The 21,836-nt window shown below is 40.5% G+C and overlaps 1 protein-coding gene across 1 annotated transcript in view; it reads left to right on the top strand.

The window, feature by feature from the left end:
- Nucleotides 1-21,836, top strand: part of cenpt (centromere protein T) — a 64,040-nt gene that overhangs the window by 6,208 nt on the left and 35,996 nt on the right. Inside the window, exons 4-6 of the mRNA XM_060837755.1 lie at nt 12,490-12,637; nt 14,109-14,202; nt 18,031-18,146. Of these exons, the coding sequence (XP_060693738.1) occupies nt 12,490-12,637; nt 14,109-14,202; nt 18,031-18,146 (358 nt within the window). The remainder of the gene's footprint in view (nt 1-12,489; nt 12,638-14,108; nt 14,203-18,030; nt 18,147-21,836) is intronic.

The raw sequence follows: 21,836 nt of genomic DNA, 5'->3' as shown, positions 1-21,836 counted from the left end.
GTATACTCCTACTTTCTTTATACTCTTCTAAGGATTCACTCAATCTAGCCTGTCCGTCCCTGACATATGCTTCCTTTTTGTTCTTAACCAAACCCTCAATTTCTTTCGTCATCCAGCATTGACATCCCTACCAGCCTTTCCTTTCACCCTCACAGGAATATACTGTCTCTGGACTCTCGTTATCTCATTTCTGAAGGCTTCCCGTTTTCTAACCATCCCTTTGCCTGTGAACATCTGCCCCCCAATCAGCTTTTGAAAGTCCTTGCCTAATACCGTCAAAATTGGCCTTTCTCCAATTTAGAACTTCAACTTTTAAATCTAGCCTATCCTTTTCCATCACTATTATAAATCTAATAGAATTATGATCGCTGGCCCCAAACTGCTCCCCCACTGACACCTCAGTCACCTGCCCTGCCTTATTTCCCCAAGAGTAGGTCAAGTTTTGCACCTTCTGTAATAGGTACACTCTCATACTGAATCAGAAAATTGTCTTGTACACACTTAAAGGTTGAGATGGAGAGGAATTTTTTAACACTACAGCAGTCCCAGTCGATGTTTGGAAAGTTACTTATTATTTTACCCTATTATTTTAACAGCTAGCTGAGATCTCCTTATAAGTTTGTTTCTCAGTTTCCCTCTGACTATTGGGGGGTCTATAATACAATCCCTATCATCCCTTTCTTATTTCTCAGTTCCACCCAAATAACTTCGAGTAAAAAGTGAGGTCTGCAGATGCTGGAGATCAGAGCTGAAAATGTGTTGCTGGTTAAAGCGCAGCAGGTCAGGCAGCATCCAAGGAACAGGAAATTGCTTTTGCCCGAAACGTCGAATTTCCTGTTCCTTGGATGCTGCCTGACCTGCTGCGCTTTAACCAGCAACACATTTTCAGCACCACCCAAATAACTTCCCTAGATGTATTTCCGGGAATATCCTCCCTCAGCACTGCTGTAATGCTATCCCTTATCAAAAATGCCACCCTCCCTTCTCTCTTGCCTCCCTTTCTATCCTTCCTGTAGCACTTGTATCCTGGAACATTAAGCTGCCAGTCCTGCCCATTCCTGAGCCATGTTCTGTAATTGCTATGATATCCCAATGGCATGTTCCTAACCATGCCCCGAGTTCATCTGCCTTCCCTGTTAGGCTCCTTGCATTGAAATAAATTCTGTTTAACTTATTAGTTCTACCTTGTCCCTGCCTGCCTTGACTATTTGGCTCACTTCTGTTCTCAGATCGATCTCTTTCCTCACTATCTCCCTGAGGCCCTCCCCCCTTGCTAGTTTAAATCCTCCTAAGCAGTTCTAGCAAATTTCCCTGCCAATATATTAGTCCCCTTCCAATTTAGGTGCAATCCATCCTCCTTGTACAGTCACTTTTACCCTTAAAGAGATTCCAATGATCCAAAAATGTGAATCGTTCTCCCATACACCAGCTCCTCAGCCATGCATTCATCTGCTCTATCCTCCTATTCCTGCCCTCACTAGCTCATAATCCAGAGTCATATCTTTGTAAATCTTTTCTGAACTCTTTAAGTTTCACACCATTCTTCCTGTAGGAGGGAGACTAGAATATCATGATGTCGTATCATGTTGCAGGGTGCTCCAGTGTAGTAAACTGGTAGTTTGGCTAGGTTGATAGCACTCATGTTTTTGACAGAGGTGATCTGCAACTAATTGTGAAATGAAGGTCACAAGACCTGTGTTACTGAGGCATTAAAACAAATCCTCAACAACCTAATCAACTGTAATAAGATCCTATGACACTGTGAAGAGAAGGATTATATTTTATATCCATGAGTTTACACTGACACATTTGAAATATTGGGCTTTGAAGTATGGAGAATATTTGAAAATATTTATTTCAAGATGTCTGTGGTCCAGTAGAAAACTTTAATGGATTATATTTATGGACCATATGGTCTTCTGGGAGCAGTGCAAGCTAGCATGATTATGATCGAAAAGAAACAATGTATTTGAGTTAATTAAACAAAATGATCCAAGCAATTGAAGATGATGAAAGTCAGAACAAAAATAGAAATTGCTGGAAAAACTCAGCAGGTCTGGCAGCATCTGTGGAGAGAAAGCAGAGTTAACATTTCAGTTCACTGACCCTTCTTCAGAACTGATTTTAGCTGGGAAAGTGTTGGCATATATGCTGAAGATGGGTTGGAGGAAAGGTGGGGGAGGAATATGTGATAGGGGAGATGGAGTCCCGAGACAGAGAGAAATACAGTTATGCAGTCAGATGAATGAGAAAAGGTCAGCGTAAGAGAATTGATAACTAGGAATTAACTAATGGGGTCCATTAGTGGCTGACAATGTGGTGTTCGTGGTAGCGGCTCATGTGATGGCAAGGTCTGGTGTATGGGGGTTGGCTTAAGGTTGTGGGAGAAGGTGCTCAGGCCCTAAAAGTATTGAACTCGATTGAGTACTGTAGGCTGTGGGGTCTCCAAGTGGAAAATGTGCGTGTGGCACAGTAGCTGAGTGGTTAGTGACAGCATTGTGGTTCACAGTGCCAGGGACCTGGATTTGATTCCAGCCTTGGGTGCCTGACCCGTTATGTCTGTATGTATTTCCTCCAAACATTCCGGTTTCCTCTCACTGTTCAAAGATGTATGTGTTAGGTGGATTGGCCATGCTAGTGTGCCGATTGTGTCCAGGGATCTGCAGGCTAAGTAGATTAGCCAGCATAAATGTGGGTTACAGGGACAGGTTGAGGGTCCGATTGGAATGCTACTTAGAAAGTTGTTGCAGACATGAAGGGTTGAATATCTCTTTTCGCATTGTAGGTGCTTTACAATTCTATGAAAATGAGATTCTGTTCTTCCAGCTTGAACTGAGCTTCTCTGGAGCACTGCATCAAGCCCAAGACAGTGATGCTGGGTAGGCAACACAGTGTTGTGTTGATGTGGCATGCAACAGGAAGCTCACGTTTATTTTTCCGGACAAAGTGTAGGTGTCTGCAAAACAGTTGTCCAGTTTGCGTTCGTCTCCCCAGTGTTGAGGAGGCTACATTGTGAGCAGCGAATACAATAGATTGGATTGAGTGAAGTGCAGGTAAATATCTGCTTCACCTGGAAAGTGTGTCTGAGGCCTTGGGTAGTGAGGCGGGCGAATAAACGAGCAGGTGTTTTACCTTCTGGGATTGTATGGAAAGGTGCCGTGGTGGTGTGGATAAGCATTGGGAATGGAGGAGTGGATCAAGATGTCCTGGAGGAAATGGTCCCTGCAGAATGCTGACAAGGGAAGGGAGGGGAGTATATGTTTGGTGGTGGCATTCTGCTTGAGGTGGCAGAAATGGCAGCTAATGATCCTTTTCCTAGCTTAAATCAGTTCTGAGCCGGAAGTGTTAATTCTGCTTTCTCTCCACAGATGCTGCCTAACTTGCTGAGTTTTTCCAGAAATTTCTGGTTCATCCTGTTCCATTACTATACCCTACATCAAGATGAGTGAATACCTTGAAAATGGGTTAGAATTTTGTGTACAGGTTTCGGATAAAGACTTTGCAATCCCTCACTTAAGTGAGCACAACTCAAGAAAAACAAAACAGAAATTGTATTCTGTTATCTAATGAAACCTACTGCATTGATCCTTTATCACTGCCAAACTTTTATTATAAGTTGTTATCCTTGGCCCAGAGATAGAACACTCCTCTCTGAGTCAGGAAATTGAGTGTGAAATTCCCAGTCTAGAAATTTGAGAAAATAAATTAGGCTGCTACTTTAGTACTGTCCAAAGTAATGCTTCAATAAACCAATGTTTCATTTGCTGGGTCAAATAAAAAATCCCAAAAGCATACTTCTGATATCTATTTATCCCTTAGCATGTAATATTAAAACAGGTTATCTGATCATTTATTTCATAACTATTTGTGGAATCTTACATGAAAAAATTGGCTTCAGCCTTTCGGGTTCTGTAATTCATTGCATTTTTGAGTTCTTGTCTAGGCAACAAGTTGACAAATGGTAGTTTTAGTGTATTTTCTAATCAATCTGTTTAAAGATTGCAGCAGGTAGGATTTGAATTTGGGCCTTGACACTAACTCTTGCCCAGAGGGGAACACTACCGCTGTACCACAAGAGCCCTACAGTAGTTTTGGTGCACCAGATTAAGAGAATTTATTGAGTAATAAAGCATTACCTAACAATCAATCAATAGCTTGAATCACATACTTTACTTTCTGAAGCAGCTTGGACACAAGTTGGTGCAAGTTCTGACCTATTTCTTCTCTCTATTTCTTTTGTCTTCTGCAAACCTCTAGAACTGTATACTAGATTGTCTTCAAAAGTTATTGTTATACCTCTCTGGCTTAGTATCCAAGATGTCATCTGGATATATTCATTAAAGCAATGGACTTGCATTCATAACACAATCAATGGGCCATCAATACATGTTCACAGTTACAGCAAAGAACTAATGTGTACACTCTAAACTATAATTAACAAGAGCAAAATATTGCTCATGTTGAACATTATAGTTTGCATTGATTAGGTTGAATTTAAATAAAGGGTGGCACGGTGGCACAGTGGTTAGCACTGCTGCCTCACAGCGCCTGTAGACCCGGGTTCAATTCCCGACTCAGGCGACTGACTGTGTGGAGTTTGCACATTCTCCCCGTGTCTGCGTGGGTTTCCTCCGGGTGCTCCGGTTTCCTCCCACAGTCCAAAGATGTGCGGGTCAGGTGAATTGGCCAAGCTAAATTGCCCGTAGTGTTAGGTAAGGGGTAATGTAGGGGTATGGGTGGGTTACGCTTCGGCGGGTCGGTGTGGACTTGTTGGGCCGAAGGGCCTGTTTCCACACTGTAAATCTAATCTAATCTAAAAAAAAAAAACAAATAGCAATTTCATTTTCTTTGAAGCAAGACAGTTGTATAAACAAAAGATAAAGAATTACAACAATTCAAAATAATTACATGGAAATCAGAAAAGTTTAAAATAATCAGGTATATCCAAAGAATGTACAGTTTAGCATTAAATGACAATAAAATGTCAATCAATGCAAATTTACCCCACAGACTTCGGGATGTGGAAAAATGCAGATTGACTGAGCAGAGGTTGATAGCCAGGTTCGGCAATAAACTATAACAAAATGAAACTGGAAAATTTCAGCAGGTTGTAGAGTAGCTGTGGAGACAAACAGTTGATGATTTTTCATCACAATTTATTGTACAGTTGACCAAAAATGCAGACAGTTTGGATCCTAAATTGTTCCTTTTGGTAATCCAATTACAATCAGAATTTAGTGAAAGATCACATAACACCAGGTTATAGTCCAGCAGGATTATTTGGAAGTACTAGCTTCGGAGTGCGGCCCCTACATCAAGTAGCTGTGGAGCAGGATCATAAGACTCCAAATTTATAACAAAAGAATACAGGTTTTATATAAAAAAAAGTGACACCTCAGCTCAGATAATGCATTAAAGGTGTGAGGTTAGAATCTGTGTGTATCCTAAACTTGAGCTGTACTGGTTCTATTCCTAAAGTAGGGATTTATAACATGTCACATGGATTGATCGTCACAAATTGTGCTTTTTGAACAAAATATCTGCAATTACAATTCTGCAAATGCAAATTCATCCCATAGACTAATATGTGTGTGTATGTGCTTGAGAGAGAGAGAGAGAGTGTGTGTGTGTGTGTGTGCACGCGCATGAGTGTGATTAAGTACGAGCCTGTGAGAGGGTGTGCGCATGGGTGAGTGTGTGGGAGGTTTATGTGTGCGTGTCTGCGAGAAAGCGTGTGAGAGAATATGTAAAAGTGTGTGTGTGTATATGTGAGAGAGTATATTATGTCGTGGGGTCACCTGTAGTGTGACATGAACCCAAGGTTCCGGCTGAGGCCATCCTCATGGGTGCCGAACCTGGATATCAACCTCTGCTCAGTCAATCTGCATTTTTCCACATCCCGAAGTCTGTGGGGTAAATTTGCATTGATTGACATTTTATTGTCACTTAATGCTAAACTGTACATTCTTTGGATATACCTGATTATTTTAAACTTTTCTGATTTCCATGTAATTATTTTGAATTGTTGTAATTCTTTATCTTTTGTTTATACAACTGTCTTGCTTCAAAGAAAATGAAATTGCTATTTGTTATGCCACCCTTTATTTAAATTCAACCTAATCAATGCAAACTATAATTTCCCAACTACGTCACTGCAAGTGTTGTACATGAGAAAATAAGGTATTTAAACGGAATTCAAGTCCACACTTGTAATGAAAGCTTTACTTTAGTTAATGTTACAACACTGGGTAAACCACTCTGCCACACAGAAAAGCTCACCTTGCGCCATAATCTGTTAAATTTCGAGAGGCAAAAAACTATCCCACTATTAAAAGAAAAAAATTAGCTATTTTATATTTTAAGTCCAACAGAGAACATTAAACAACAACTATTTATGACTCCTTTCTCTTAAAGCTATTTCTATTCCCTCCCCGACTACAATACTGGTCCAATAAATTCCCTCTTAAACTAATGGCAAAATCAATGTCAAACCCAGTTATTATTTTTGGACGTCGAACTTTCTCTGTAGATTTCTCTCAGTTGATTTCAATGTTCTGCTGCACAAATTTCTTATGGACAGGTACCTTTCAGAGAGCTATTCTGCTGGCTGTTACATTGGTGCTTGGCAGCTCTTTGCAGTTCGCCCTCTAATTGTTCAAAAGATCCAATTTTATACCCCAGATCATTTCATTGGTTTGATGTCATCCCAACAGTAAAATTCAAATTTGATTGGATTTTGGTATCTGGGGCATAATTTAAACTGATTGGCTGAAATTGAATTTGCTTTGTACCATGGCAACTCAGTTGCAACTATATGTGTCAACCAAATGTTACAATTTTAAATCTTTCAGCATGGAAATTTCAGCTCCCTTAAAGGTACAGTACATGTCTACAACTTCATAGCAATTTTCAACCTCCGTTCTTAAAACTCACACTCCACTGTTTCCTTGCTGCTCATTTTATACAATAATCTTACGCCGAATTTACCATTAATTAATATATCCATCACCTAAGCCCTCATTCTGTTAGGTCGCGGGCATTTCTTCTGACCATTTCAGTTGGTAACACTGTCCTCAGGGTCATCAGGGGTAGCATCTTAGGGTACAAACAACTTCTGCTCCTTAATCAATGACTTTGCCTCCATCAGCAGGTAAGACTGGAAATGTTAACTGATGGTTGCAGAATGTTTGGCTATTCACAATTCTGTAGATGCTGAAAGAGTCTGTATCCACATGCATCAAGACAAAGGCAACTTCAAGGCCTGGATTGATAAGTGGAAAGTAATATTCATACAACTTCAAAGACATGTCCTGAAAAAGCAAGGATGATGTGGAAAAATCTATTTTTTATCTCAGTGAGTAGTTAGTGTCTGAAATACTCTATCTGGAAATGTGATAGAGGCAGGTTCAATTAAGACATTCAAGAGGACGTTGAATGATTATTTGTATAGAAATAGTGTACAACAGTTTTGGGACAAACCACGAAATTGGTACTAGTTAATGATGCTCATTTATAGAGCTGGTGCAGGTATGATGGGTTATATATGTTCAATGCCATTACGATCTCTGAATTCTTACTGTCAAAATGCTGGGGATTACCATTGACTGGAAAGTGAATTGGACCAACCAATTGATGCTATGGCAACAAAAGCAGGAAGAGCCTAGGAACTCTTCAGTGAACAACTTGCCTCCTGTTGCCCCAATGTTTATCCACCATTTACATGGTGATGCATCAATCTGTACTGAGCTGAATAAATGCAGTTCCGTCAACACTCAAGAAGCTCTACACCATCCATAGCAATACATCCATAGCTTGGTTGGCATTCTATCTGCCACTGTCAACATTCACTCCCATAAGCACTGGTGCACAATAACATCAATGTATACAAATGAACTGCAGCAAGTTATTTGAGGCTCCTTCAAACCTAAGCTTCCAAACACACAACTACTGCCATCTAAAAAGACAAAGGCAGCAGATATGTGGGAACAGTACCACCTGCCAGTTACCCTCCAAATCGTGCATCATTCTGACGGAACCATATCCTGTTCTTTCTCCATTGACTGTGTCAAAATTCTGTACTCCCTCCCTCAGAGCAGGGTGGGTGAACCTATATCCCAAGAAAGCAGCTCACCAACATCACGCCCAGGGTTAGTTTGGAATGGACGATAAATACTGAACGTGGCAGTGACTCCCACACCCCACGAATGGATTACAAAAAATTAGAACACAATCCAACAGTTAACTCTTTGCTAATCAAACATCTGCCCAGACAGAAGTAAAGTGCCTGAATTTCAAATTTAAGCAAAGATATACAGTATATTTAAAAAAAAATTCTTGGAAGACTTAGTCATAGAGTCATAGAGATGTACAGCATGGAAACAGATCCTTCGGTCCAATCCGTCCATGCTGACCATATATCCTAACCTAATCTAATCCCATTTGCCATAATTTGGCCCATATCCCTCTAAACCCTTTCTATTCATATACCTAACAAGATGCCTTTTAAATGCTGCAATTTTAGCAGTCTCCACCACTTTCTCTGGCAGCTCATTTCATACACACACCACCCTCTGCATGAAAATTTGCCCCTTTAGTCTTTTTTTATATCTTTCCCCTCTCACCCTAAACCTATGCCCTCTAGTTCTGGAATCCCACACCAAAGGGAAAAGGAAATGGTGGAGGATGGTACAGTTACAGCATTTGAAAATCATCTGGATGGATATATGAATAGGAAGGGTTTAGAGGGATATGGGCCAAGTGCTGGCAAATGGGACTAGATTAGGTTAAGATATGTGGTCAGTATGGATGCGTTGGACTGAAGGGTCTGTTTTCATGCTGTATATCTCTATAACTCTGTGACTTTGCCTATTTATCCTATCCATGTCCCTCCTGATTTTATAAACCTCAGTAAGGTCACCCCTCAACCTCCGAAGTTCCAGGGTAAACACTTCCAACCGATTTGGCCACTCCCTATCGCTCAAAACCTCCAACCCTGGCAACATCCTTGTAAATCTTTTCTGAACTCTTTCCAATTTCACAACACCCTTCCAATAGGAAGGAGATCAGAATTGCAAGGAATATTCCAAAAGTGGCCTGACCAAAGCCCTGCACAGACATAACATGACCTCCCAACTCCTATACTCAATACTCTGACCAGTAAAAGAAAACATATCAAACGCGGCCTTCTGTATCCTATCTACCTGTGACTCTACTCTCAATGAGCTATGAACCTGCACTTTGAGGTCTCTTTGTTCAACAGCACCCCCTAGGACCTTACCATTAAATGTATAATTCCTGCTCTGATTTGGTTTTCCAAAATGCAGCACCTTGTATTTATCTAAATTAAACTCCATCTGCCACTCCTCTGCCCAGTGGCCCAATTGATCAAGATTTCGTTGTATACTGAGGTAATCTTCTTTGCTGTCCACTACGCCTCCAATTTTGGCGTCATCTGCAAATTTACTAACTATACCTTCTATGTTCGCATCCAAATCATTTATATAAATGACAGAAAGTAGTGGACCCAGCATCGATCCTTGTGGCACCCCATTGGCCACAGGCCTCCTGTTTGAAAAGCAACCCTCCACCACCACCCACTGTCTTCTACCTTCGAGTCAGTTCTGTACCAAATGGCTAGTTCTCCCTGTATTCCATGAGATCTAACCTTGCTAACCAGTGTCCCATGGAGAACCTTGTCGATCGTCTTACTGAAGTCCAGAAAGATCATGTCCACCACTCTGCCCTCATCAATCCTCTTTGTTACTTCTTCAAAAAGCTCAGTCAAGTTCGTGAGACATTATGTCCCACTCACACAACCATACTGACTATTCCTAATCAGCCCTTGCCTTTCCAAATACATGTAAATCCTGTCCTTCAGGATTTCCCACCACTGATGTCACACTCACTGGTCTATAGTCCCCTGGCTTGTCCTTACCACCTTTTTTAAATAGTGGCACTATGTTAGCCAATTTCTAGTCTTCCAGCATCTCACCTGAGACTATAGATGATACAAATATCTCAGTAAGAGCCCCAGCAATCACTTCCCTAGATTCCCACAGATCACATTTCAAGACATCCAGCACCACCACCTCTGTAATATGGACATTTTTCAAGATGTCATCATCTATTTCCCCACATTCTGTATCTTCCATGTCCTTCTCCACGTAAACACCGATGCAAAATACTCGTTTAGTATTTCCTCCATCTTCCGAGGCTCCACACATAGGCTGCCTTGCTGATCCTTGAGGGACTCTATTCTCTCCCTCGTTACCTTTTGTCCCTAATGTATTTATAAAAACTCATTGGATTCTCCATAACCCTATTTGCCAAAGCTGTCTCATGTCCCCTTTTTGCCCTCCTGATTTTCCTTTTAAGTATACCACTACTGCCTTTATACTCTTCTAAGGATTCATTTGATCTCTCTGGTCTACCTGACATATGCTTCCTTGTTTGTCTAAAGAAAACACTCAATTTCTTTAGTCATCCAGCATTCCCTATACATACCAGTTTTTCCTGTAACCCGCACAGGAATATACTGTTTCTGGACTCTCATTATCTCATTTCTGAAGGCTTCCCATTTTCCAGCTGTCCCTTTACCTGTGAACATTTGCCCCCAGTCAGCTTTTAAAAGTCCTTGCCTAATACCATCAAAATGAGCCTTCCTTCAATTTACAACTTCAACTGGTAGATCTGGTCTATACTTTTCAATCACTATTTTAAAGCTAATAGAATTATGGTTGCTGGCCCCAAACTGCTCCCCCACTGATACCTCAGGGATCTGTCCTGCCTTATTTCCCCAAGAGTAGGTCAAGTTTTGCACCTTCTCTAGTAGGAACATCCACATACTGAATCAGAACATTTTCTTGTGCACGCTTAACAAATTCCTCTCCATCTAAACCCTTAACACTATGGCAATCCCAGTTTATGTTTGGGAAGTTAAAATCCCCTACCATAACCACCCTATTATTCTTACAGATAGCTGAAATCTCCTTACGAATATGTTTCTCAATTTCCTGCTGACTATTAGGGAGTCCATAAAATAATCCCAATAAGATGATCTTCCCTTTTTTATTTCTCAGTTCCACCCATTCCCTGGATGTATTTCCAGGAATATCCTCCCAAAGTACGGCTGTAATGCTCCCCCTTATCAAAAATGCAACTCACCCTCCCCTCTTGATCCCTTTTCTAACCTTCCTGTAGCTTTGAATCCTGGAACATTAAGCTGCCAGTCCTGTCCATCCCTGAGCCATGTTTCTGTAATTGTTATGTTATCCCAGTCCATGTTCCTAACCATGCCTTAAGTTCATCTGCTTCCCCTGTTAGACCTTTTGCATTGAAGTAAATATAGTTTACTTTATCAGTCCAACCTTGTTCTGTGCTTTGTTCCTTCCTGCCCTGACTGTTTGACTCACTCTCTTTCCCAACTGCACCAGTCTCAGTTTGATCTCTTTCCTCAGTATCTCCCTGGGTCCTATCCCCCTGCCCGACACCCCCCTCCCCAACCACCTTACTAGTTTAAATTCCCCTGAGCAGCTCTGTCAAAGCTTCCTGTCAGTATATTAGTTTCGCTCCAATTCAGGTGCAATCCATCCCTGTACAGGTCACTTCTACCTCAAAAGAGATTCCAATAATCCAAAAATGTGAATCCTTCTCCACTGCACCAGCTCCTCAGCCACACATTCATCTGCTCTACACTCACTAGCTTGTAGGACTGGGAGTAATCCAGATAATATTACCCTTGATGACCTCTTTTTTTTAAAATTCCTGCCCAACTTTCTGTATTCTCCCATCATAATCTCATCCTTTTCCCTTCCTGTGTCGTTAGTTCCAACATGTACAATGACCTCCTGCTGGTGGCTCTTCCCTTTGAGAACATTCTGCACCCTTTCTGAGACATCCTTGATCCTGGCAACACACCATTCTGATTTTTCACTGCTGGCACCAGAAACGTCTGTCTGTGCCTCTGACTAGAGAGTCCCCTGCCACAATCGTTCACATGGAACCTGATGTACCCTTCATTACATTAGAGCCTATGTTGATACTACAAACCTGCTTGACAATAGCAACCAGATTTCACTATTAGTTCATTGTCCCTAAAAGGCTTTTGGGGTGATCCTGACATTATGAAAGTTTTTTTCCTGAATAGCCATGTTTCAGATTGCTTAGGTGACACAGTCTGGTGTTCATTTTCACATTGTGTAGGGCAAACTGGACTGGACAAAAAGTGCTAATTGAGCCAGAGACACTTGCATCCTGTAAATGAAAAAGTTTAAGAGTGAGCAAAGTATAGATGACTTTTGTTGATCCCAGTGACTAATTCCAGCATGATTTTTGTTTAACTCTGTCCTATGCCACATGAATGTGTATATGTAAGGTTGTGTTTGAATTCTTGGGGCCAATTTATGGGAATAGTCATGTTGCTGAACCTGAGAGAAATGTCGAGGGAAGCTCTAAGTTCTATTCTCATTAATAAGGAAATTCATATTTTAGAAAAAGGTGGCTGCGCAATCATCAAAAAAACAAACAACTGGAAAGAATTCTCTTGGACTGAAGAAAGCGAAGACTGTCAGAGCAATCTCTCAGGAAGCTTTAGACGATTACACACCAAGAGGTCTTCTGAAGAAATTCATGCAGACTGGTGAGCTACAACAGAATCTTAAAGTTCTTTAGTTAACTGCTCAATATAGGAATCCTTTACTTAAATATATGAAAGTGAAAAAGAAGTCAAGATTTAGAAATCTTTTCAGATTTCTAAATTGAGAAGTTTTTAATCTGGCATTTTCACAGGCACAGTTGGCCTTCAGCATCTTACCCTAGTGGTAGCTAGTGTGTGAACCAAAACAATAAATATGAGAAAACAAATGAACAGTTGGAATATCATACAGAAACATTATCCTTGTTCTGTCTTGATATCCACACATTTAAGAAAAAGCTGTCAGTTAGAATAAGAATACTATTGTTACCACATGATTAGAATAGATTAGACTTACAGTGTGGAAACAGGCCCTTCGGCCCAACAAGTCCACACCGACCCGCCGAAGCGCAACCCACCCATACCCCTACATATACCCCTTACCTAACACTACAGGCAATTTAGCACTGCCAATTCACCTGACCCGCACATCTTTGGACTGTGGGAGGAAACCGGAGCACCCGGAGGAAACCCACGCAGACACGGGGAGAATGTGCAAACTCCACACAGTCAGTCGCCTGAGGCGGGAATTGAACCCAGGTCCCTGGCGCTGTGAGGCAGCAGTGCTAACCAATTGGTGAACCCTCTGTTAATTAAACCAAACATCCAGATAAACTCACTTCGTCTTGTAATCTGTTAAAATGTAGGTGACATCCAACTCCCAAATACCAGTATTTAAAGAAAATAATATCAATTTATTGTTTAACTCTAACAGTGAACATTAAGCAACAACAATTCTCAATTCTAAGCACCCCTTTCTTGTAACTACTTATTATATGTCTCCAACTTTATAATAATATACTGTTCCAATAAACACTTATTAAGATCACACCAACTTAATTTCAAAACCATACAGAGACTGTTGTCTCCGGTGTCTGTCTGTCTTCTAGCTGAAGATCTCCCTGGGTCATCGTCATCTTTTTACTGTGAATACGTTTCACATGAAAAGGTACCTTTGAGAGAGTGTGTTTCAAATGGCATTTGCTCTCTCGATGACAGTTACTCTGTCTGACTTTAAAACTGCCTGCCATTTTTGTACTCCCAACATCAGATTGTCTCGTTTGTTCAATGCTGGCAAAAACAGTAAATTCAGACTTGATTGGGTTTTAGTATCCTGGGGCATAACTTAAAACTGATTAAATTCAAATTGTTGTCAAAACAGCAACGAACTAAGGTATCTGTTTCACAGCCAAATGTTACATATTTCTAATTTTCCAGTGCATGCTGAGACTGCTAGTTAGCCATAAGACAGGTGCTTCCAAGATCTCAGTTCAGAACAGTATTCACTTCATAATACAATCATTGTGCCACAACACCCACTGATTATATCAACATAACTGTTGGAGGTGACTCTTTGTGTTATGTTAAAAGTCTTAAGATTATAAATCCTTGAACAAATCTTCTGTTTTCTTAACAGAGCTGGAATCTTCCCTGGTTAAGGTGGCAAATCCTACAATGAAAAGTTCTGTGCAAAAGAAATCTCAATCTAAGACAAAATTGTTATCTGGCAGGTAATTAAGTTAATGAAGTAAGAATGCATAGATCTTACTCCTCACATGCATGATCTGTCAGTGAACTCCACTTGGACTGCAGCAGTTTGAGAAGGAACCTTGCCACCACTTTATTGAGAGCAATTAAAGACAGACAGTGAATCACGGAGACATGACTGCAAGGGGATCAGGATTGGGAGCTGAATATTAAAAACATAAGCAGGTGGGCAGAGGGGGTGGGGTTGCCATATTAGAATGAAACGAAATCAATAGTAAGAAACAAAGCAGGGCCAGATGGTGTAGAATTGAGGCACAGTTGGAGTTATGTTGAGGCCTCCAAACATTAGTCAGGAGCTGGGTCGCAAGATATGCCAAGAGATAGAAAAGATATGTAGGAAAGGCAAAGTTACAGTGATCATGGGGGATTTTAATATGTAGGTGGACTGGGAAGATCAGGTTGGTAGTGGAATGTCTATGAGATGGCTTTTTGGAGCAGCTTGTGATGCAACCCACTAGGGGACAGGCAATACTGGATTCATGGGGCAATGAGGCATATTTTATAAGGAAGCTTAAGGTGGAAGAACCCTTAGGAGGCAATGATTCATAAGGTGATTGAATTTACTCTGCAATTTGAGAGGGAGAAGATAGAATCAGAGGTAATGGTATTAGAGCTGAATATAGGCAACCCCAGAGGCATGAAGGTGGAGGTAGTTAGAATTGACTAGAGAGGAGCCCAGCAGGAAAGACAGTGGAACTGCAAAGTCAGGGGTTTCTGGGGATAATTCAGAAGACACGGAAGAGATTCATCCTGAGGAAAAAGAAGCATGGTGCAGGAAAGATGAGGCAACCATGGTTGACTAGGGAAGTCAGAGATAGCATGAAAGCTTATAATGTGACGAAGGGCAGTGGGAAGCTTACAAAGGCTAACAGAAGGCAACAAGAAAAGAAATAAAGAGAGAAGACGGTAAGCAATCCAGTAATATAAGAAGAGAGTAAGAGTTTCTTCAGATATATAAAGACCAACAGTGAGGCAAAAGTGGACATTGAACTGCTGGAAAATGACGCTAAAGCTATAGAAGTGGGGAACAAGAAATTAGCTGAGGAACTGAATAATTATATTAGTCTTCACAGTGGAAAACCTGAGTAATATCCCAAAAATTCAAGAGAATGAGGGGGCAGAGCTGAGTATGGTGGCCATCACGACGGAGAAGGTGTGAGAAAAAGTGACCTGAAGATGGATAAATACCTGGACTAGATGGACTATACCCAGAGTTCTAAGGGGATAGCTGAAGAGATGGTGGAGACGTTAGTGGTGATCTTTCAAGAATCACTAGAATCAGGAAGGGTCCCAGAGGACTGAAAAATTGCTAACCTGACATCTCTGTTTAAAAAGAGAGTATGGCAAAAGAGGGAAAATTAGACTGATTAGCCTAACCTTGGTCATGGCTAAGATCCTGGAATCCATTGTGAAGGATGAGATTTCTAAATACTTGGAAGTGGGTGATAAAATAGTGCAAATTCCACATGGTTTCATCAAGGTGAGGTCATGCCCAACAAATCTTCTGGAATTATTTGAGGAAATAACAAGCAGGTTAGACTAAGGAGAGCCAATGGATGTTATCTAGCTGGACTTCAAGAAGGTGCTGCACAGGAGGCTACTGAGTAAGATAAGGGCCCATGGTGTCAGAGGCCAGTTGCTAGCATAGACAGAAGCTTGGCTGTCTGGCAGAAAGCAGAGAGAGATGATAAAAGGGTTCTTCAGGATGGCAGTCAGTTACAATTGTTGTTCCCCAAGGCTCTGTGTTGGAATTGTAACTTTTCACTTAGGACATTAATGATCTCGATGAAAGCACTGAGGGCATTCTGGCTAAGTTTGCAGATGATACAAAGATAGAGGGACAGGTAGCATTGAGGAGACTGGGAAGCTGCAGAAGGATTTGGACAGGGTGGGAGAGTGGCCAAAGAAGTGGCAGATGGAGTACAATGGGAAAGTGTGAGGTCATACACTTTGGTAGGAAGAATAGAGGCATGGACTATTTTCTAAATGGGGAGAAAATTCAGAAGCTTGAAGTGCAAAGAGACTTCAAATCCAGGATTCTCTCCAAGTAAATTTGCAGGTTGAGTCAGTAGTTAGAAAGACAAATGCAAAGATGGCATTTATTTTGAGAGAACTTGTTTATATAAATGCAGGGATGTACTTCTGAGGCTCTAAGACTCTGGTCACACCTCATTTGGAATATTGTGCACAGTTTTGGGTCCCATATTTCAGGAAAGATGTACTGGCCCTGAAGCGTATTCAGAAGAGGTTCACGAGAATGACTCCAGGAATCAAAAGCTTAACGTATGAGGAGCGTTTTAGGGTCTATACTTGATGGAATTTAGAAGGATGAAAGTGTTCTGAAACATACAGAGTACTGTATGGCCCGGACAGAGGATATGTTGGTAGATATTTCCATTGGAAGGGGAGACGAGAAACCGAGGGCGCAGCCTTAGAGTCAAGGGAAGACATTTTAGAACGGAGATAAGGAGAAACTTCTTCAGCAAGAGAGTGGTGAATCTATGCAATTCATTGCCACAGAAGGCTGTGGAAGCCAAGTCATTGAGTATATTTAAGACTGAGATAGATAGGTTCTTGAGTAACAAGGAGATAGAGGGTTACAGGGAGAAAGTGGGAAAATGGGCTTGAGAAACTTTTCAGTCATGATTGAATGGTGGAGCAGACTTGATAGGCTGAATGGCTTAATTACTGCTCTTCTAATACTGATCTAGTCAGTGACATGCACGTCCCATGAAAGAATAAAGAAAAATTGCAGAGTGTCAGCTGTGGCTCAGTTCATAGACACCATTGCTTTGAATTAGAAGGCTGCAGATTCAAGTTTGACTTCAGGATTGTTGTTTTAGATTGAGATAGTGAAGCACTGTTGGAGATGTCGTCTGTCAGATTATACCTTAAGTTTAGGCTTCATTTGCTCTCCAAGGATAACATATAGTTGTCAACAGGGACTTGCTGTGAACAAATTGTCGCCATGTTTCCTACGTTACAATAGTGATTAACTACACTTCAACAGTATTTCGTTGCCTCTGAAGCAATTTGGAGCATCATCTGGTCATGAAAATGCTGTAAATGGAATCTTTTTCTCATAGAATATAGATTTTAAAGCCATTGACATCATTTATTAGATGAGGATTTAGCAGATGGGGTGAAGTTGAAGTTTCTTCTCTGATGGTTGCGAATCAGTGCAATTCTTTACCACAAAGGGCTGTTGAGGCTGGGTCATGAAGTGTATTCAAGACTAAGGTAAACAGATTTTTAATCAGTCAGAATCAAGAGTCATTGAGACAGACTGGAAAATGTAATTGAAGATTATTGGATCAGCCATGATTTCTTTGAATGGTAGAGTAGATTCAGTGACCGAATATCCTTGTCCTGCTTCTGTGTAATATGTTCTTATTTAGGTGTTCTTCATTCACAAATTATGCTGTTAGTTTTCACAAGCTATCTAATTGTCCAATGCGTCATAGCAAGCATAATCCTGCTGTCACCTGCTTGCATGTTCATAACTCCAGTAATAAGAGTTACTGGAAATAGTAAGGAATTTTTAAGAAAATCCCTGAGTGATTCCTTATGCACATTTAGATTGAATTGCTGAAGAAGAGTGTAGCCCTCTTATCACCATCCTGGTTAAGCATTGGCTGAGCTACATGGCTTAATTTGCACTGTCAAACAAGCATTAAGCGAGTTTGACAGCCATTTTTATTAGAATTTAAAATTTTGATTTAAAAGAAGATTAAAAATTTGTACACCATGGGCTATCAGAACATTTGCTTAAATTATTCCTTTATTCTCAGTAATAACAGCTTTGGTTTAAGTTTGTCCGTGGAAGATGACTGTACAAGTCAAAAACAGAAGATAAATGTTTCGGAGTTTGAAAAGGCAACACAAAAGAGTCTTCAACAAACAGTGGGTACGTGTGACTTAGCCTGATGATTCAATTATTTGAGAAATTGTTAGGTCAAGGATTTTTTTCTGTTAAGCGTCATTGCAGTGCAGAACGGTTTCATGCCCCATTCTATCCCCATAGTTCTGCAAATTTATTCCAACAAGAGTTATCCAATTTCCTCATGAAATCATTGATTGCTTCCACTTCCACATTCTTAATGCAGGGAGATGCAGGTCATTACCACTACTGCATTAAATGTTTTTCCTTGCATTCATCTGTACTTACTGTCCAAAACCTTTCTTTGTTTACCTGTCTAAATTATTTCCTAATCTTGTACATTTCAAATAAATCTCCCCACACTCTCCTTCACTTTAGAGACCAATTCCAGCTTCTCCAATCTAACCTTGTTTTAGAAATCCCTGATTCTTGAAAGGTATGATCATATGAAATCGGAGCAGAAGTAGGCGACTTGGCCCCTCGAGCCTCCTCTGCCATTCAATAAGAGCACGTCTAGTTATTTGAATTTTGGATTCCACATTCCCATCTACCCTCCAAAACCTTTGTTTCTCTTGTCTAATAAAAATTTTATCTACTTCTGACTTCAAAATATTCTGTGACCCTACTTCCACAGCATGCTGAGGCAGAGAGTTCCAAAATTGACAACCTTCTGAGAGAAAAAGGTTTTTCTTACCCCTAACCCGACCCTAAAAGTTCTGGGCTCACTCAAAAAGCTAAATGTCCTTTCCACGTCCACCGTATGAGCACCATTTAGGACCTTATGCACCAATCAAGTTATCCCTCACCCTTCTAAACACTCATGGAAATGAGCCCAGTTTGTCCAAACTGTCCTTGTAAGACAACCCACTTGTACCAAGTATCAATCTAGTTAACCTCCTCCTAACCTCCAAATCACCTCCAATGCATTTAGATCCTCATATAAATAAAGAGATTAAACAAAATTGCACTGATTAATTGAGATGTGTTGGGTCCTATATAACTGAACCATAACATTCTTCCCTTAATGTTCAATTCCTCTTTTAAAAAAAGATTGTATTCCATTGGCACTCTTGATTACACGCATCTTGTTATTTTGATAAATCTATGCATGTCAAACTTTTACTAAAGAATATTTGTAAAAGGTGAGCTTTCTGTTTAGATCAACAGCATGATATTTTCAAATAGGCAAAAGTGAGGACTGCAGATGCTGGAAATCAGAGTCTAGTTTAGAAAAGCACAGCAGGTCAGGCAGCATCCGAGGAGCAGGAAAATCCACACTTCAGGCAAAAACCTTTCATCATTTTCCTGCTCCTCGGATGCTGCCTGACCTGCTGTGTTTTTCCAGCACCACTCTGATCTAGACTTTGATATTTCCAAATGTTAATGCTATCTAAAGTAGTAGTTTTAAAGGTGTTAATGTTTACATAACTTTGGCACCTTCTAGTCTCCTGAACACACTTTGTCTGTAGATGGAGACAAGGAGTTCTATTCTGGCTTTCAGAGGGAGCAGTTCTGTAACAGCACCGTAACGTGCTAGTAATTGGACCTGACCAAATTTATTGATATTTGTGTTCCCATACAATATGCTTCTGATAAAAGAACAGTGTCACATCTGTAGATATTCTGTGGTATATTCTTTGCCACTAATCATGATAGAGATCCAAGACGAAGCAAAGATACAGGAACAATGGTGGCAGTGAACTCCTTTAAACAACCTTTGCCCAATATTCCATACTGAAACAGGTAGCAAGTATTACGTGCTGCCAACAGTTGTCACCTGAGAGAATACCATATGGTTGCAGTGGTGCGATTCTGACCCCACACCATGAGGAAAGTCATCCAAAGACCCAGAAAAAAAGCAAAAAATTCAAGCAAGGAAGCTTACAACTTTAAGATCATTACTACTTTAAGATGATATGCAGGTGGACTGGGGTGGACAAAGTCAGAAGTCACACAATACCAGGTTATAGTCCAACAGGTTTATTTGAAATCGCAAGCTTTCGGAGTGCTAACACTTTGTCAGATGAAGTGGAGGGAAGTGTACAGGCACAGAATTTATAGGTATAGAGATAATTGCAAGCAATTAAGAGTGTCAGAAGATAGTACAAATGGTGTGAGTGGAGAATCGACAGGCTGATTAACAAGTCTCTGCAGGTGATCAAAAGTGTCAGATGGTGTGAGTCAAGTGTCAATAGCTGAATAGCAACTGAAGGAATAATGTATGATCCGATTAATTATGTCAGAGAGATAATTACAATAAATCAAAAATAAGATGGTGCAAAAGACAAACCAAATGGCTGGAATAACATGATGGGGGTAAGGGGTAAGGCAGTTACAAAACAATTCACCAGTCTGATCAACAACTCGATGCATGTAAGTTACACATGATTTGATGGGAACCACGGTGGAGAAGAAATCCTGCTGGGTCTAAACATTCTGGAACCTGCAAAAGAAAGAGACTACCTGTTCCCAATACATGATCCAAAAATCTAGAATAATACAAGGAAGAAAGAACGTATTTCAACAGAGCATCCGTCTTCAATGGAAAACATTTAGGAGATTAAGGTAATGGACCAACAACTTCTCCAAAGAGCACCACCCTCTGCAAAGCATATAAGAAAGTGAAAATATCTTTCAGCAGAGAAATTATCCCTTGGTCCAAATGAGAGCCATCAAGCAAGAGACCTTCCACTCTTCCAAGGCCAAAGAGAGTGCATTCTGAAGAAAGTTTGGCATATCCAGACAGTGTGCATTTGTTAAGTCAGAGATTTGGAGAAGAATAGTAGTAAATGATGGTACGATGAGTTAACAATGGCTGCTGAAAGCGTGGAGTAGCTGCTTTAAATAGTTTTGAAGATGTTAATATTCATGTTCCATTGCCTCTACCTATCCTATTGACGTCACACGATCTAGAGTGCTGCTCTAGCTTTCAGAGGAAGAAGATGTATTTGTGCCAGCTTTCTCAGGTTCTCTGAATTACGCCTGAGTGAATGTATTTGTACTTACTGCTATCATGTAGTAAATATTTTCTACGAATTGTGTCCCTGTAATGGTATATCCTCTGCCATAAAGGGCTGCAGGTTATAAAGATAAAAAGAGTATAAAGCCACCAAACCTTCTTTGTCTTTGGTCTTCCCAATGTATAGGTCCAAGACCAATCAAAGACGAAAGAGATTGTTGTCAATAAACAACCCCTTGCCAGTACTACACACTGGTAAGGGTGGCAAATATCACAAAATTGCCAGCAGTGGTCACTTGGGAAGATAGCCCATTCAGTTCCTCTGATCCCTTAAAAAAATGATAATTTAGTCAAGTAATTAACATTGATCTTTTCCTGCCTGACAATGCTGTGTCTATTTAATTTGTCTTCCTTTATGCTAGTTGTTGGATGAAGCAGTGATTATAGCAAGTAAGCTTGATCAGTCAGTCCAGAACAGACCTAGTCAAGCTAAATGTCAGAGCTGAAAAACATAATTCCAAAGGCATCTGTTGGTTCTCTGAAGTTTCTCCTTCCCACCATGCTTGCCATATTGATATGTCATGTCTCAACTTAGCTCTATACTTTAGATGGAAATATCCTTGTTTGCCAACATGTTTCTGCCGATTTGATTTAAATTTAAACTTGTCTCTTTCAAGGTCAGGCTGAGCTGTTTTGTACAACTGTTCTTGACAAAGTGAAATAACTTTTTATTCTTTGTTAGCTAGTATCTTTTTAAA

Source organism: Hemiscyllium ocellatum, chromosome 17 (genome assembly GCF_020745735.1).
Source record: "Hemiscyllium ocellatum isolate sHemOce1 chromosome 17, sHemOce1.pat.X.cur, whole genome shotgun sequence".
Taxonomy (NCBI): Eukaryota; Metazoa; Chordata; class Chondrichthyes; order Orectolobiformes; family Hemiscylliidae; genus Hemiscyllium; species Hemiscyllium ocellatum.
The sequence above is the reverse complement of the archived record's forward strand: the minus strand, read 5'-3'. Positions and strand labels throughout refer to the sequence as shown.